This window comes from Electrophorus electricus, chromosome 1 (genome assembly GCF_041902795.1).
Source record: "Electrophorus electricus isolate QZ-2024a chromosome 1, ASM4190279v1, whole genome shotgun sequence".
Classification (NCBI taxonomy): domain Eukaryota; kingdom Metazoa; phylum Chordata; class Actinopteri; order Gymnotiformes; family Gymnotidae; genus Electrophorus; species Electrophorus electricus.
In genome coordinates this window covers 37,684,823-37,702,669 of record NC_137497.1, presented here as the reverse complement: position 1 = coordinate 37,702,669, position 17,847 = coordinate 37,684,823, and the positions used below count along the sequence as shown (strand labels likewise).

General features: G+C 43.5%; 1 protein-coding gene and 1 long non-coding RNA gene across 13 annotated transcripts in view; both read right to left on the bottom strand.

Annotated features, from left to right (window-relative positions):
- Window positions 1-12,550, bottom strand: part of LOC113573800 (uncharacterized) — a 36,074-nt gene extending 23,524 nt beyond the window's left edge. For 6 of the 11 annotated variants that reach the window (XR_014124779.1, XR_014124781.1, XR_014124767.1 and 3 more), the window contains exon 1: window positions 12,407-12,547. This is a non-coding gene — a long non-coding RNA (uncharacterized LOC113573800). Of the gene's footprint in view, window positions 1-4,545; window positions 5,065-12,406 lie in introns of those variants that run through there. The other 5 variants (XR_014124772.1, XR_014124769.1, XR_014124780.1 and 2 more) reach the window with 4 other exon arrangements.
- A 1,017-nt stretch (window positions 12,551-13,567) lies between these two features.
- Window positions 13,568-16,637, bottom strand: myca (MYC proto-oncogene, bHLH transcription factor a). 2 transcript variants are annotated; one of them, XM_027004387.3, is made up of 3 exons: window positions 16,368-16,637; window positions 15,148-15,791; window positions 13,568-14,616 (listed from the first exon to the last, which is right to left on the bottom strand). In XM_027004387.3, exons 2-3 carry the CDS (start codon window positions 15,782-15,784, stop codon window positions 14,042-14,044), a joined length of 1,212 nt encoding a protein of 403 aa, XP_026860188.2. In that variant the 5' UTR covers window positions 15,785-15,791; window positions 16,368-16,637; the 3' UTR covers window positions 13,568-14,041. The 2 variants fall into 2 exon arrangements, with proteins under 2 accessions (XP_026860188.2, XP_081574826.1); XM_081718700.1 differs by lacking the exon at window positions 16,368-16,637 and adding an exon at window positions 15,882-16,353.
- Between the last annotated feature and the right edge of the window lie 1,210 nt (window positions 16,638-17,847).

Here is a 17,847-nt window from a genome sequence, read left to right as displayed (position 1 = left end):
CATGACAACTGAGGGTGTTAGTCCTCCAATGCACAGAGAAAATCAATGTTTTCTAGAAAGCCTCCTCCACAGGTACTTCATTTTCAATCAAGCACTACCTTCCTGTTTTCTTTTGCAGCTATGCATCAAGTTTTGCAAGGCCAGTGTCAGAAGTGGCAATGGTCAGTTTCATTCATACCTAGAGGCTAATGTCCATCGGCTGGGAACAGCATGAACAAGCCCCTAGCAGATTTTTTTTAATAATGATACTTTTTAAAAGATATGTTTTGTCCACAACAGGAAATGTCAGATCCAAAAGATTCACATTTGAACTATTTATGGCAATATTTAATGATAAGAAACTAACTAATCTGCTGCTGCAGAAAATAACCCAATCATTCACATCAAAGAAATGAGGTCCCAGGTCCGCTTTACTCCGGGGTTGTGCCCTTTCACCAAATGCCCACTCAGTCAGGCTCCTTGTCTGCACCTTTGTCTGGCTCCTCCTTTTCGAGGTGAGCATGGAGAAAACTGCTTCATTCATTTCTCCAGGAGCCTTTGAACACTCTAAAAGTGAGTACTAAATATTTACACGAGACGCCAATGTTTGTTTAAAGTTTGGGAGACACTGGAGAGAGAGTGAGAGAAAGGGAGTGAGAGAGAGAGAGAGAGAGAGAGAGAGAGAATGAGAGGAGCGGTGAGTGAGTGACTGTTTAGACAAAACACCTTCAGCGCTGTGACAACTGCCAGACCAGACTGTTTCTGATGAGCACTCTGGCCTTGCTGACTCCTTTTCAGGGCATGGAGATAGAGGCGAGAAGAATCTACAGTGAGGATCCCGCGGACAGGACTTTCACCTGAAAAAAGCCTCACTAACATGTCTCGGTGTTATACTATGTCTCCTGCACACTAACCTGCACACTAACTACTTTGTAAATATTCGGTACTGTTCTGAGTTTTGTAGCAGAACCATGATTTCCAATTGTTAGATGAGATGAAATTATTATTTTATTTTCCTTATTAACTTATTTTCCTCACCCAGTCCCTGAAGGCAACGCAAGTCTTAGGCCCATGTGTCAAGGTCTGTGTACTCACTCTTGTTATCTAGAACATCAGTTACACAAAAGACCAGCGCAGACCGCGGTAAGAGAAACTTGCTTCACCTCTGCTTGGTCCATGGTGAAACTGACAAAGACTCAAACACACTAAATGCAAGGCAACGGGATAGAAATTCTTTCTTTCATGCAGTAGTTACAAGGTTTTCAAGTATATTATGCATGAAGAGCAGTGATGATGATTATGACAAAGACGATCAGGTTACTACTAGAAAGTTCATGTCTGGTGCATGTATGACACACAGAATGGTAAAATGTATTGTTTAGAAACCCATGATGTGTTAATGAATGGAGGTTTTACAGTGTCTGCAGCCATCTAATGGAGCTGCCACTTGATTAGATTTAAGGTGCTATTACTGAGGAATGCACTGACATAGTGAATTGGGTAAAAAAGCCACAAAGGCATTTGTGTAACTGGCTTCAATAGAACTAACTAGGTTAAGCGGCAGACAGTGTTGCAATAGTTGTTTTACTCCTGTAACTGCACTGAACAAAAGTTGGTAAGACAAGCCTAAACAAGGCAAATCCAGTTATGATATACAATACGTTCTCTCTCTCTCTCTCTCTCTTTCTCTCTCTCTCTGTCACACTTTCTTTTTGTCGCCCTCTCTCTCCTTCTGTCTCAGTCTCCCACTCTCCCTGTAACTGGTTCCCCACACCTTCTCACTCTGCCTGCTTTAATGAAAAACTGAGAAACACACAGCTCACTTATTCTTGTCAACGCACCTTTTTCTCGAGTTCTTCTCAAAGTGTCATGCTGAGAAGCCCCAAATGTCCCATTTGCCATCATCACCTCTCTGCCCTGACTGTTGTGGCTCTGTCGGACCCCCACCGAGTGGCTTTTGATCTCTGACCCCTTCTCAGTGGGTAAAGACCGGTAGACAAAAATTCTACCACTGATTTTGGCCCATTTTAAATAATGTAAATTATTTAATTTTAGAATTTAGAATGACTTAATATTGGCTGGTGCATGGTAGAACCAATTGAACAGTTAAACCAAGCTGCTGTGATCTCTCTGTAGCTAATTTTCCATGAATGAGTATGAACCACATTCACACTTCTTGACTGCATACCACCAGTCTGTCTGAACCACAAACACAGAAGTGATTGGCAGTTAGCATAGTCACGCATGTGGATGCCACTGGATCCCTGTGGCATGTTCCTGCATCCTCTGTTTTGTTTCAATTTAAGCACGTAGACCTCAGGTCAAGCATAAAAGAGCAGGCAGACTGATCTGGGTACAGCTCCAATCCTCACCTATGCTGAAATTTTGCAGTTCTAAGTCCTCTCAATTAACATGATGATAACTGACTGGTGAGGCCAGTCAGACCAGGCGTGTTGGAGCAGAGGTAGCAGCAACAGGGCCCTCCCCTGATCAGAGCCTGAGAAACGAGCCCTGCGGCTTGTGTCAATCACCCCGTCGCCATGGAGTGCTGCCAAGAGGTATGGGCGTTATTTCACAACTCATGATGACTAATGGCTTTCCCCCACAGTCCTGATGTATCTGTCATGCGCCCACCCAGCTCATTTTCACAAGTGTCCCCTGTGTGAACCACAGCAAGAGGACACTTTTCCAGATGAGGGCTGGGAGAAAGATTAACACAGGGGCTTTGATGGAACAGCGATGAGTCAATGTTTGTTTGTGGTTTTGTCAGTTAAGAGGCCCCAATGTGTGTTTACCAAGGAGAGGAATGCTATGTCTAGGAGAATGTCCATGAACAGGTATTTTTAGCAAACTCATGCTAAGTATTGGTTTACTGTAGGCCAATGGGAAAAACTGCAGGGGAATGTATTTTCCTGCTGTAAGCCTATGGGAAAGCCTGTAGGGGAATATGTTCTCCTGCTGTAGGCCAATGAGAAAGCCTGTAGGGGAGTATGTTCTCCAGCTATAAGTCAATGGGAAAGCCTGTAGGGGAATACATCCTCGTGCTTTAAGCCAATGAGAAAGCCTGTAGGGGAATATGTTCTCCTGCTGTAAACCAATGGGAAAGCCTGTTGGGGAATATGTTCTCCTGCTGTAAGCCAATGGGAAAGCCTGTAGGGGAGTATGTTCTCCTGCTGTAGGCCAATGGGAGAGCCTGTAGGACAATATGTTGTCCTGCTGTAAACCAATGGGAAAACCTATAGGGGAATATGTTCTCCTCCTGTAGGCCAATGGGAAAGTCTGTAGGGGAATTATTTGCACCTTGTTATTAAAAGTGTGCAGAATTCCATAGTGTGTTGGCATAACACAGGGATGAAGGCGAGGTGGGTATGCATATCTATAGGTCCTTTAATTCTTTTCAGCAATGACAGAGAAAGAATCATAAAAAAAATTTGTAAAATTTGAAACCATAATATTTCATTCTCAAATATCTCCTTTTTGACACTTTACCTACAGAGCAAAGTAATCACTTTATAATGCTGTAAGCCATGTCTTGACAAATAGAGGCGCCGCATTCAGTATACCTTTGCTGGAGTTTATCTCAGCATTTTACAATATCATTCCCGAGCTCCTGCTTACACATGCTGCCGGTTCCTCACCTTAACAGACTTCCAGTTCAGGAGCACCAGGCTGTGTGCTCGTTCAGATGCTCTACTTATTATTTAAAAATGACTATACCGCTCATGCTCCTCCTGTCAAAACTGCATTAACACATGCACTTTCTCCTAGAAAAACTCAGCATCTGAGAACATTCTGGTACGGCTTCGCAAACTGATCTATTATGATCTTATTTGTTATGAAATGCTGCCCAGTGAAGGTGAGTGTTTGTCATCATATTTCTCATGACTTCCCAGCCACTGATGACCTGTATGAATCCAGAACATTGAAATGAGTTTCAAACTTTCATCATAAGCTCCCACAAGATACCACCTGTTCTAGATACTTCCCATGCAAAACCTCTTATATCCATCAGACACCTGAAGGGATTTTTTGATCGGTTCTCTGGTTATTCAGCAGTCAAGCTGAACTTCAGTCCTACTACAGCCCCCAGTTTCACTCACTTAATCTCAGCAACTCACTGTACTTGAACTCTATCATCAGTACTCCTGCACTACGGAGCAGGAATGATACACTGGGCATGTTTATGTACCTGCATTCCTGTCTGTACACTTGCACGCAACTACCACATCTACAACAGTACTGTTGACTGCAAAATGCAAAGTTCCTTTCTTTTTGTAAACTGTCAATGTTGGTACAGTTAAATTGTAAATTGTAAATCTTCACCCAATAAAGGTTGTCCACCAAGGTTAATATATGTTACACAGATTGCACATTATAATGTGAATAATTCCTCTTTATGTATGTTGTGTACCCAAGGTAATCCATTTCTGCATCTTGTAGTATTGTAGTTTTTCTGTGAAGACCAGAAATCATAGATGCCAAGACGGACCTGATGTACAAGACATGCTGGGTTCAGTCTGAGAGCAAAAGCGAGAGAGAGAAAGTGAGATGGAGAGAGGGAGGTACCATGATTCAGCAGAGGCTCACTATCACCCCCTCCATATGGCATGCAATCTTCCTGTTTCTCGACACCGTTGGATGCAAAGGGCAATGAAATCCTGGCGAGCCAGTGCAGGAGGCGGTGGAGTGTAGCTCATCACAACCCACATGACTGCCACATGCCTAAGGCCCTGTCCCCTGTTAAGAAGGCACACGAGATGTACAATATACCATGTAAGATCTGCATGGCCAAGCGTCTGTTCCATCTCTTCCAAGGCGTGGTCTGCTGCAAATCTCACTCTTCAGTGGAAACATTAGTCATCCTTTCAGCAACCACTTTCACACTTCAGATAAAGAATGGGAAAAGTCTGAAAGTGAGTTTCACAGTTAGTGGAATGTTGCCTGCAGACAGCTAACAGGCTAAGACTCCAACGGCCCTGCACGCTTCACCGGGTTGAGGCGGGTGGTGTTTCCCCTGACCCTGTCACCATCACAACTGCAACACCCCGTGTATGTACACACCATGCACACACACACTTTCAATGTTTTTTTTTTACTGGGCTTTTCCTGTTGTCCTTTGCAATATTGTTTCAGAAGCTATATCAACATCTTAATGCAACCACAGCGTTACCTGAAGTAAAACACTTCTGATTTCAAAAGTTCAAGATTAATGTATAATAAGAAGGCATTTGCTCAGTGTGACCAACAAAATATCTGTTTTTCTTTCCTATCATTGCTTTCATGCCATTTCTCTACTATTATTTAGTTACCATAAAGGGAGTAAAACTGAATACTACACACACTCTCTCTCACAAACACATGCATACATGCAGACAGAGATTTGTCTCTTGCTCCACCAACACACTGGATCCCTTTCAGTAACACTATGGAAAAACAGTGTGAGGGATAATGTAAAACAGAGAGATGACAGCTCTGAAGTGTCATAAGAGATAAAGAAACTCCCCTCATTCATGTGGTTTTCTACTAATCGCTCCGACACCTTCATGGCCGTATTCACTTTTAGAGAAATACTCGTTACATAGCCACATTAAATGAGACTGGCCGAATGCACAATTATCCTTAAGCATGTTAAAAAGAGATGACAAGGTGGTTCTTCAAAAGAGCAAGTTGTTACAAGGCAGTGAAGTGAACTTCAAATACAAGAGGCTCTTGCTTCATGAACACATCCACACCCCTGCGAAATGACTGTAGCTGGGAGGCAGTTCCAATAAAATAAATAAATAAAAAAATTAAAAACACAACATGTTTTGTAACACTGCCTCTTTGCTGAACCAGAGCACACACCCTCTTCTTGTGGAAAGCCAGGTCTGCTCTCATGTGCACAGATTCATCAAAAATGAGGTCATAGTACAGGCTGTCAGTCATTTTGATTAACTCAAAGGAAAACAGGGGGAGAGAGTTAGGGAGAGAGACACACACAGACAAATAGAGAGGCAGAGAGAGAGAGAGATAAGGTCAGACAAGGACAGATATCACTCTCACCTTTGACCTTTGCAGGGACTTCTAAAAGTTACTATCTCTGATAAAAATAATAATTAAAAAAACCCAGAACAGTTAATATGATTTATTCCAGGGTTTGTACAGGTTTTATTGCAAACAGGTCCCCACCAGCTGTCTTCCATGCACCACATTGTGACAGATCTTGTTTTTTAAGAAAATTAAATCAGTCCTATTAATTAAAGCCAAAGCAAAGAACTACACATTACCCCAGAGTGGCTGTTTAACCAAATGAATTCACCCCAGCATCCATGACCCAAAACTCATTATACAAAATTCATGAAGCAGCACCTCTGCTCCAGAATGCTTCAGTGCAGCTAGACGCACTTTTTGCTAACCCCCATGCCTGGTAAGTAAAATAAAGCAACACCATGTACAAACTCCTCAAAATAATCATTTCCAAAATGGCCCATCAAGTCAAAGTACGATTAACTCAAACAAAGCAGTTTTTCCCATTGCACTACGTGTCAAAGTGTCAGCATCTTATATGGAGTTTGTGTTCTTTGTGACAAATACAAAGCAATGAGCGTGTTGATGTATGCACTCTCTTAACCCCTAATATTTTCTGTTATATAATGTCTCAGCAGCCTTTATTACTATCCTGGTAAACTATGTAAAATATACATATGCATAAAAATATACATTAAAAAATTCTCAAATATAGCCTCATTCCTAACACATTCCATTGTCAAAATGTTCAGTACGATTTATTCTGACTGTATTAAAATCCTCCTATTCCAGTTTAATTCCCAGTAAACAATACAGACTTCGAGAAGCCTCCAGTGTAATGTCTAATCTGCCTTTAGGACTCTGGCTTTCTGTAAAACAATGAATGCCTCTTATGGCTCATGGACTCCCCCACAACATGTCAGCTGGACAGCATGGCAATGAATCACTACCACTAGCTGTGGGCAGTGGGGTGTACGTGGGTGTGCGCATGTTTTCCTAGCATGTGGTGGGGCTGGCAAGGAAACAGACACACAAGCACGACCATAGTAGCTGTGAATCAGACGATAACGGCAGCTGAAATGGGACAAATGACAGCTCACACTTCCTCTCCCACTTTCTGCACAGCAGTTGCTCCCTTTCGCTTCGCTTGGCTTTCAGTACTGACTGAACCACCCCAAAACATTCGCTACCAATGTTTGGGTCCAGTTTCATAAATCCAATGTGTGTGTACAGCATCAGTGTGCTTGCCTGTGACTTCATCTACTCGGAACCCTGAAACTGTTCCTATCCGAGATTTGTGTGCGTGTGTTTGCGTAAGAGAGCTGGACTCTCACAGTAGGGCATCGAAACTAATCTCATAGACCAGAATTCAAACTTCTTGCCAAGGTATACAACAACAAACCCCACCCCCTACACAAACATCCTCTAGCCAGAGTCCTGTAGCCATCCAGGAGCTGACTCTACCATGCTGGACCCCTCACAGCCATTCAGGGGCTGACTCCGCCACGCTGGAGCCCTCGCAGCCATCCAGGGGATGACTCCACCACGCTGGAGCCCTCGCAGCCATTCAGGGGCTGACTCCACCACGCTGGAACCCTCGCAGCCATCCAGGGGCTGACTCCACCACGCTGGAGCCCTCGCAGCCATCGAGGGGATGACTCCACCACGCTGGAGCCCTCGCAGCCATCGAGGGGATGACTCCACCACGCTGGAGCCCTCGCAGCCATTCAGGGGCTGACTCCACCACACTGGAGCCCTCGCAGCCATCCAGGGGATGACTCCACCACGCTGGAGCCCTCGCAGCCATCCAGGGGCTGACTCCAACACGCTGGAGCCCTCGCAGCCATCTAGGGGCTGACTCCGCCACGCTGGAGCCCTCGCAGCCATTCAGGGGCTGACTCCACCACACTGGAGCCCTCGCAGCCATCCAGGGGATGACTCCACCACGCTGGAGCCCTCACAGCCATTCAGGGGCTGACTCCACCACGCTGGAGCCCTCGCAGCCGTCCAGGGGCTGACTCTGGCCCTCCAGCTCAGCCTGCACATGTGACTGCCTTGTTTACTGCATTACCACCTGCTGGGCTATCATAGGATGAGAATGTTGTATCTATAGTTTGTTCTTTTGCAGGAGACTTGAGGGAGCAGTGAAAGCTTTTGGGAGTGTGATTACATGATTATGTTTATCAACACATCACTGGCATGTGGTGAGATTTCAGCAATTACCCATCACTGGGCAATTCACGTTCCTGGAATCTGTCTGACTAAAACACTTGAAACTTACAGTATTAACTTACAGCAGCAAATGGCCCTAGAGCTTAAGCACATTATGTAATGTCCTTCTCTGTGAATGTGTCTATGTGTCTGTGTCTGCAAGTGTGTTTAGGGAGGCTACGGTAAACATCAGCTAAAGCACTATACTTCAATGCAAATGGCTTGCTAAAATCCAGACTCATGACATACTACATTACGTAAACAGCTCTGTCTGGAAAACATTTTTACTCTAATTTCACCCTATTAAAGCAACTCACCAGCTAGTATATATAGTGCTGCCTTTGGACTTTTATGCACACTGCAAAGAGGACCATACAAAGAAAAGTGAGGGACACACTCTGACCTATGCACACAATTTACACTTTCACCTCTTTGCAGATGAAACAGGACTGAGGAAATCTTCCAGGGGTCTGAATAAATATACTCTGTAAATATACTATAAACATTCAATTGCATTCCAGTGCCCTTGTGAGTGACTTAGGAGTCACTTTCAGGGTAAGGGATGTGATAAAAAGTCACAAAAAGAAGTTCACACATCATAAAAATTTCCAAAGACAGTCCAGGGAACGAGGAGGCTGACATCACAGCCAGGTCCTTCCGCAGTCTTTCCGTGGGATTATGACAGCTGGGAACCCCACTAGCTGATTCAGACATTCGAGCTGTGACACGCTGTTTGCCAAAACTGTAAGCAAGCAGGCTGCCAGGTAGAGCACTGCTCTTTGGTGGTCTCTGTGCATATGTGTGCATGCGTGTGTAAGTGTGTGTGTGTGTGTGTGTGTGTGTAAATGCATAAGTGTGGGAGGCCAAGTTTCCCAGCAGTGCGTTTCCGTGCGCAGGCTGTGCCTGCCCACTCCAGCTCTGCTACTGCGAGACTGAGCGGTCTGGCAGGCAGACGGCGTGAGGTCAACACGGCCGAGCGAAACACAGTCACAGCCGCCAACAACACTGCCTGATGGCAAAGAGTGGGAGATAAAGATATAATGGAGCGTTTTCTCATGTCAAGCCCCTGTGCACTTAATTCTTTAATTATTTTTGCTTGCATATTTGCAGGGAGGAGAGCAGGCAGGAAGATAGAGGGCGTGAGAGACAGTGAATGAAGCTAAGCTTGGGAACAAAGCCCTCAGATCCCAGTCCTCTTGCACATATGGAATTGGGGAGTGTCTGCGGCTTGGATTAAGGAGACAGGGAAATGAAAAACCAGGAGGAGAAAGACAAGAGGGTGTAAAGAAGGCAAAGAATAAAAAAAATTGCAAGTAATAACCATTTAGCAGAGAGACTGCTTGTGTGACATGAAGGCAGGTAGAAGGATGAGATCAACAGGAAGTGATGTTGCGGCTTAAAGAGGCCAGGGGAGTGGAGGAGAGAGAGTAAAGAGTGAGACGCGCCATGCTCTGCAATCTCCATCTGTCTGAGTGTCTGGCTCAGCAGGGACCTCCATTCCAGAACGGAGCGATTACATAACCCAGGGAAACCGGTCCAAAAAAGAGGCCAAACAAGAGTGCTTATGTGCTGGAGAACGGCTGAGTCGCACCCTCCCACTCGGCCTGTAACACAGCTGATAGCTTTCACTTCCTTTAGCTTGGACTAAGAGCTACACGGTGAGGAACTTGGACTGGGGCAAAGCTTGTCCACTCTCCAGCAACTTCTCACTGCACACAATGTTGTGTACTGAGCTCGCATATGTCAGCTATTTCCCATATGATGCAGTATTGAACTCTGAAACCCTGCAAATGTTTCGCAACAGCACTTTGCACATATAAAATAACATCTGATCTGCTTTGCTATAAAACCGACTTGTCCAGCAGGTGTAAGCACACCCAAAATTTCGTCGCCTTAGGTCCACTAACTTACGTGTTACATTTCAATAAATGCAGAATGAACAACTCACAGGTGTCATCCCCATGCAACAGCTACGTAATGTTATGTTTTAGTCATTAATTGTTCATCAAGTTAACACTACGTCAGTTCAAAACTGCAAAAGAAAAATCCTGACAGCTTTAGAAAGACTTCAGTAGATCATGCCTAGTAACTACTGTTGCTGGTGAGTCAACATGGGTATGCCCTTTTGTATGGAAGTAGTAGAAAGTTATATTTCTGCATCCAGTGGTTATAGAGGTACTTTAGCACATTGTTTAAGTGTTCTTCCAGTCATACACTCAGTGTACTGCCTAGTCTACCCAAGTACTGTCCAAACTTCACTCCAGATTAATATTTTCCACTAAAAAGGCATTGTAGCCTAGCAAATACCTTAGTATGAGCCTTGAAAACTTACATGGTTTACACAGTACTCAAAGCTAGACTAAGGCAGGCTGGTTTTTAAATGAGAATAACAGTAAAGGATCCAAAAGTGTCTTAATAGCTCACACTGGGCTCTGTGAGCACATATAGACATAAGCCATCATTAGCAGGACAAAAGACGAAGGAAACTTCTATGCTTAGAACAATGACAATGCTTAAATACCTCGGTATAACAACTCTGTCCCTGCACAGGAGATTATCCAAGGCAACAAAATAAGAGTTCTTTCAAAACACTTGAGCTCATACAGCCTTACATGCTGACTTATCTCAACCCCTGATACAGAGAACCAAAATCAGCAGCACTCACCCCGATAAACTTGAGCTTTAGACAGAGCTGCACAGACCTTTCACTTAACCTGGAGAGTGGCAGTGTAGACTGGCAGTGCAGTGGTAGGGAAAAATGGCAGTGTAGAGTAGCAGTGCAATGACAGTGCAGTAGCAGTGCCTGAGACACTGGCATGCAGACAGGAACCTGAACTTTAAATACTAAAAGAAAGTGATTTTTTAAAGCACTGTCTTCTGTGCTAATGAAAGCCTTGTTGGCTTACTTATGAGAGGACACTGCAGCATCTAAAGATTCATTCATGTAGCTGATACTTTTATCATAAGTGACTTACAATTATGGCTGAAAACAACCTAAGGGTTATGGGCCTTGCTCAGGGACCACAACAGTGGCAACTTGGCAGTGGTGGGGCTTGAACCAGCAACCACCCAATCAGAAGCCAAGCACCTTAACCACTGAGCTACCACTGTCAGCCACCGTTCCATCCATCCATCCTGCCTGCCACCTTTCCATCCATCCAACCTACCAGTGAACATGTGGTCATGTCTGCCAATTCTGAAATTCACGGATTCTTTTAATGCATTTCTCCATTTCCCTGCCCCAATGAACCTTCATAACGTGGAGCATAACTAGCACAAATTACTTTAATGTTAAAACATTTGCAAGCATATACACGTCTAGACTGTATAGATATTCATTCATCACACCAATTACAAAACAAGCCCTTAAACATTCATCCTTTCAGAAGCCATGCAGAATGTTATATATCAGTGTATTTCAAATTAAAACATAACTCTTGTTCCTCTGAGATAAACCTTTTCTGATTATTACAATGCCAAAATGCATTTATCTTTCATCTTTGCTGTGCACAAGCATTGTGAAAATGGATTTAATAAATCAGTACCTGGCTTTTTGCATAAAGCAAACCAGCATGGTGTACTGATACAATATGACTGTTGCCTACCTTTGTGAAATTCTATTAGTAAAACTGTGATTAGACAAACAGACAAAGGACATTTTGCACACATAAAAAGACAACAAACTGGTCTTTCTGAAGCTGTCCTACTTCAAAAGATGTCTTCGGAGACTGAACTCCAAAGAATTTTATTAATTCAGTGATACACACAATAAAGATTTACTAATAACATGACCAGACACAACACAAGCATGGCACTGGATCAGGACTTTCAGAATGAAACAAAGAAAAAGACTACAATATGAATACTGGCTGATCTTAGAGCTTGTTTTAGAGGACAATGTGCTTCAGACGAAATAATGCTGGGATTTTTTCATGAAAATTAACACAGATAGAAATGCTGAAGCAACTTTAATAGCCTTCCTAAGAAAGCACGTCTATTCCAGGAAGAACTAATCAACTTAAATAAACAACTGATTCCTGTTGCTTTACATCGGATGTCATTAAAAATATCAAATATAAATAAAGCGAATGTGTTGTCCAGTTATCACGTTTAAGGTCAGTAGGCTGAATATGCAAAATCAGGTACACAGATATGTTATTAGCAGGCAACAACCACTATACAAGTTGCACTGAAATCGAAAATAACCTACCATCTTTTGCCATGTGATGTAGTTGAATAGTTTTTCATATTCCACTTCCATTGTAGAGTTATTCTTTGTGGTACTGGACACTACGGTTCGCCACTGTGTCGACCTCTTTTCCATGTGCTCAGAGCACGCGCGGAACGTTCTGCATACAGTCAGATACAGTGGGTGACGTCATGGGTTCACCGCCGCGCTATCACGAGGGGTGCTGCTCGAAAATCTCTCGCAGTCTCGGCTAGCATTAACCCTCTTGGAAAAGGTTTTAATAGCTAGGAGGAGATATTTAACAAAGTTCAAGAATAGATTTTTTTTTTTATCCTGGACAAATCATTTTATCAAATGATGGGATGTTACGAAAACTAAAGAAGGGGCATTTAAGAGCATTGCGAAAGCTCTTATTTTGCTTCGCGTAGGTTAAGAAGATTAAAAAAATTACCACCGATTTCTAATGCACCGCTAATCCCTAATACCGCAAGAGTAATAGCTATATATCTGTCTTCCAGACCTGGTAAATCTCGGTGTCATATATATATTCAGATCACTGCACCAGTCTAAGTGGGTGTTGGCACCGGAGAGCAGCTGCGGTAGACTGCGTACACCTGATGAAATGCATATATACGGGCGATCAGCTGTGCTTTCAGGGTTAAAGATGCGTAAGGAAAATATTTACAACACGTAGCCGGATGTGTGCATTTAGGTCTAGCTGGTCGCTGCAATGCCTCTGCAGTTTAAGGTGAAATACTAACCTATTTTTCAGCGTTGCTTTATTGTTCATCTTAAATTTGCAGGCAGATGTTCAATCAGCTTTACCAGATAAAAAAAATGCTTTAGACATGTTAACTTACTGTAGAGGCAACGCTTTGCATTGCTATCTTGTATATGACAAAACACCTCTAATCTGAGGCACTGTATGTTACACATTCACAAATCTCCTGTGGCCAGTGCTTGCAACACTGCAGATGTTGAAATATTACACAGGAGAGCACTTTTAGGTTCGTTTTCACTAGTGGCAAAACAGAAAAGGCTTGTTTTGACTGCAATGCATGTCTAAACAATGCTTTTAACATAGCCCTGGGCTGGGATGTAAAGAAATTACTTAAAACATCAGCTCCCTCCTTGTGATGCTGAACTTCTTTTATGCAGTGTACGTAGTGAAAAGGAAAACACAGACTTTGTTTTCAGAAAGAAATGCATTTATGATTCAGAATCGTTAGAACATATGAATTAACGATACAGTGAAACAAAAAATACTGTCTGAGGAATACTCAGACCATACAGATCCAAAAATACATTTCTTAGTAAATATGAATCATTATATACAAAAACGTACAAATTATTTTGTTAGGGCTTTGTGCCCTGTTTTTTTTTTCTTAATTTTATTAATAAAAATAAATGACTTAAATACAAATTATTCTATTTGACCACCTCTTCAACTTTAAATTGTGGCAGTTTTAAACATGGACCAAGAAAACAACAAAAAAAAGCCAAACAAAAAAACAAAACAAACAAACAAAAAAAACAAATAAACCTGCATTGGGCATGCAACATCACAACAGCAACAGTCTTTAACTTGCATAAAAAGCTGGGTGGGGGGGGAACAACTTTTAAGATGTCTTTTTTTCTTAAGTCTGTCTCACAGGCTCAAAGCCGGGACCTCCGCAACTGCTGTAGCCTGTGTTTTAACTGTTCACTCTTCCTCCGGAGCTGCTCCTTGACAGTCAGCAGCCTCTGTTCATCTGTCTGCATGCTGCGGATGCACTCAGCCGCCTTCTTCAGGATGACCACCTTGGCTGCTTTCTCATTGTTGGCTACGTCAGGAATCTCGTCACGCAGTGCGAAAAAGCTCAGCTTGAGCTCATTCCGCCTCTGCCGCTCCAGCACGTTGTGAGTCCTCCGCTTGTCATTGTCCTCCGAGTCCGATGTACGGGGACTCGCACACTTCCTCTGCTTGCCAGGCCGAGCGCCGCCCCCTCCCCCGCCCCCCGGGGCGGCCTCCAGACGCAGGCGCTTGATGACAGGCTGCTCGTGCCGGGTGGAGGGGTGGGCAGCATAGTTGTGCTGATGGGTGGAGACGTGGCAGCGCTTGAGGACCAGAGGGCTCGCATGCCGTGTGTCGGACGCCTCAGCCTCGCTCCTCCTCTGCCGTTTCTCCACGGTCACCACGTCGATCTCCTCGTCATCTTCATCTTCATCCTCCTCCTCTTCCTCATCGTCTTCTGCAATGAGAAATGAAATATGGTCATGTGTCAAAGATCAACTCTTTAGTGCTTGTTCCCATAGATCAGAGCTGTGGGAAAATAGTGGAATGTAGCGAGTGGCATTCCACACGCAAAAAAGAAAAAAAAGAAAAGAAAAAATCTCTGCATTCCTGTCCCCACCCACTTTCTTCGTCAGCTGATATTTAAACGCTGCAGCCTTAAAAGCTTTGCTTATGGTTCAGACTTGTCTGGCTGGGCGGGGGGAGGGGGGGGGAAACGACACTTATGCAACGACCACATGCCCAGATCACCTATTGCAAAATGACTCGCGTACCCTCCGTGACACCACGGAACAATCCCATAACCGCTACACTGCACTTTCTCAACCCTGCGCCTATGACACGAATAGATAGTAGTTCAACTGACATTTGTGGGCGCCTGCCAACCACAAGCTTCTGTTAACCTGATGTTGCCCACAGGACATCAGGGATCACAGTATACGAAGCATGTTAATTAAAAACATTCCGATCAACGGGGAATTGAACGTACCTGAATCACTACTGCTGCCGCTGTTAGGTGGCGTTTCCAGCGGCAGCGTGGGTGGCGTTTTCACCTTGCTGCCTTTGGGAGACTCCGTAAGCGGGTATGGGAAGACAGCGGAGGGATCGATGCACTCCGAAGCCGAGGTACTGAGATCTTGCAGATAGCTGGCATTCAATCGACTGGCGTGGTTTTCCGTACTGTCGCTTGACGACGAGTCTTTCCTTGCAGCTTGAAGTGATGCAAGTCTTTCAGAAACCACTTTCTCCAACTTCGCGGCGGCGGAAAATCCGCTCCACATGCAATCGTGTATTATGATTGACTGGAGAAACGACTGGGAATAGTCCGCATCGCATATGAAACTATGATTAACAACGTCGTCTCCGAGGAACTCTGTCACCATTTCAAGTTGGTCCTCTTTGGAGGGCAACAGCCTGGAAAGCGAGGGTCGGCGGCTTGGGGAGAGAGGCGGTGTTGGCAACAACTCAAATTTCTTCCAAATGTCTTCGCTGGGAGCTGGTGGCTGAAGCTGTCCCTGCTGATGGTGATAGAAGTCCTCATCATCGTTATCGAAGTAGAAATATGGTTGGATGGAGTCGTAGTCGTAATCGTAGTTTTTACTCGCCAGACTCGTACTCATCGGCATGATGTCTCTGGTGAGCAAAGAAATAACGGTTAGATTAGCTAGCTAGCTAAATAGTCATTCAGTACCCAGTTAACACAGCTAGCAAATTACAAACTACCTGTGCAAAGTAAGATAAATCCTAGATTTAATAGTCTGTATTGGTATGCAGTCCTTTGCAGAACTGTTGCATTGACCTGCTTCGTCAAAAATCGTTTACGCAGTACCCAGACGTTCCCAAAACAGAAGACACTGCATGCAAAACCCCAGCTAACCTAGCTACCAACAGAATAGAGACTGCATGTAAAGCCCCACCTAACCTAACAACCAACAGAATAGACACTGCATGTAAAACACCAACTAACCTAACTATCAAACAGACAGGATCAAGCCCAACAGGCAAAACGGTCGGCATGTCGCTACCAGCTAATGTTTGGGTACACATAAAACTATACACCGCATTATACCGGAAAAAAACTAACTTCAGCAACATTCAACTAACCGTAATTTAGCATTTAAAAAATCAACTTGAGAAAATTATCGCATTATGCTCATCCAAAGAGCAACGAAAAACAACACTTAACTCATGTCTAGCAAAGACTCTTACCATGTATTAACAAAACCAGTTTCAGAATTTTTCAGCGTGACAATGGCACGAAATTAAGCAAAAAACCCTGAAGGACTGAAAATAAAATCCAATGTTTTAGAGTGGTCCCTGACAACATGTATAATTGCAATCTTTGCCCGAGATTGTAATTCAAATCCAAAGCAAGTAGCTATCTGTAGTAAACACTAAACACATGGACACTGTCTACTTCTTCCTCCTGAACTCTGGAAGCCGACTGAGGGGCGTCTGGCATCGCACTACGAATAAGACCGCATCCTGACTGTAAGCCTTCCTCTCAGTATTCATCCGCCTACTTTCCCGCCAAACCAAAATGCAGTCGTAAAAAGGTCACTTTCTGAACTGGCTGCAGAAGCTTCAGTTCTGATAAACCGCATAAAGTCTGTCCTAATGCTTCTGCAATCGTCTGTATTTCACAGAGTTGTTATGTCATTAAATTAAATGACAGAACTATTCCTTGTTGCGGAAGAATATCTGCAATTGCCTGTCAACGAATAAGTGACGAGAAAGTGAATGGGTGGGAGAAGGAACAGCACTTTAGGGGCAGATTGCCGTCGTTGGAAAACCGAATTTTGCTTGCATGATTTCCATACCACAAATTATTGCCCAAATAGTACGTCTTCTCCGGTGGTTAATTTGTTCCATGAACAAATAAAATATATTACCTGATAAATTCACGTGATTGTGCATGAAGGCGTTGCAAAATGTGTTCCACATCCGTGTAAATCCACGGATAAACCCAATGAACCAAAGAAAATGTGGGCTCACTATAACATGCTAAAATAAAGAAATGTGAGCTCACTTTGACATGCTAAACAAAAGAAATACAAAGTTCATATTGGATTTGCTGCTTTGCAGTAGTTAGCCGGCATAGGCTAGATGTCAGTGGCGTTTAAATGACCACAAGAGCATTGCTTGGATGTAAGTGACCGAAGTCCGTGATTCAAGTCGTTTGTCCTTCATTTGTTAGACATTCCGAATAACTGTCAGCACGCTTCAGTTCCTGGAACTCAAGCTCTTTCAGGGCATGTTACTATCACAAACAGATGGACATTTTAGGGTAATATCGCGGGACGTTATAGCTCAAACCGACAACGATGCTCTATTTATTTTTAAATGAACTTAGAACCTTCTAGAAAGCAAATTAAAATAGAAGTATTTATCCACTTTTTTATTTAGTTATGTAGAACAAAGCTGTGCTGTTCAGCTGCATGTCTTATCAAGCTGAAGGCTATTACGTTAACGAGCTCTAACCCCATTAATTAGACTACAATAGCCAGCTTTCACCATAATGTGTAAACGATGAAACAGTAAGTTATCGGGCTTTCCAAGACGCATTTATGTGTAAATTGGCAGTTTTGTTCATTCAATAGCACTTTGTATTGCAGTTTTTTTTTTCTACAAGTATTTATCAGGATACCTGCAAGCATTTAAGTAGGTACTGTTTTACAGATACAGAAAG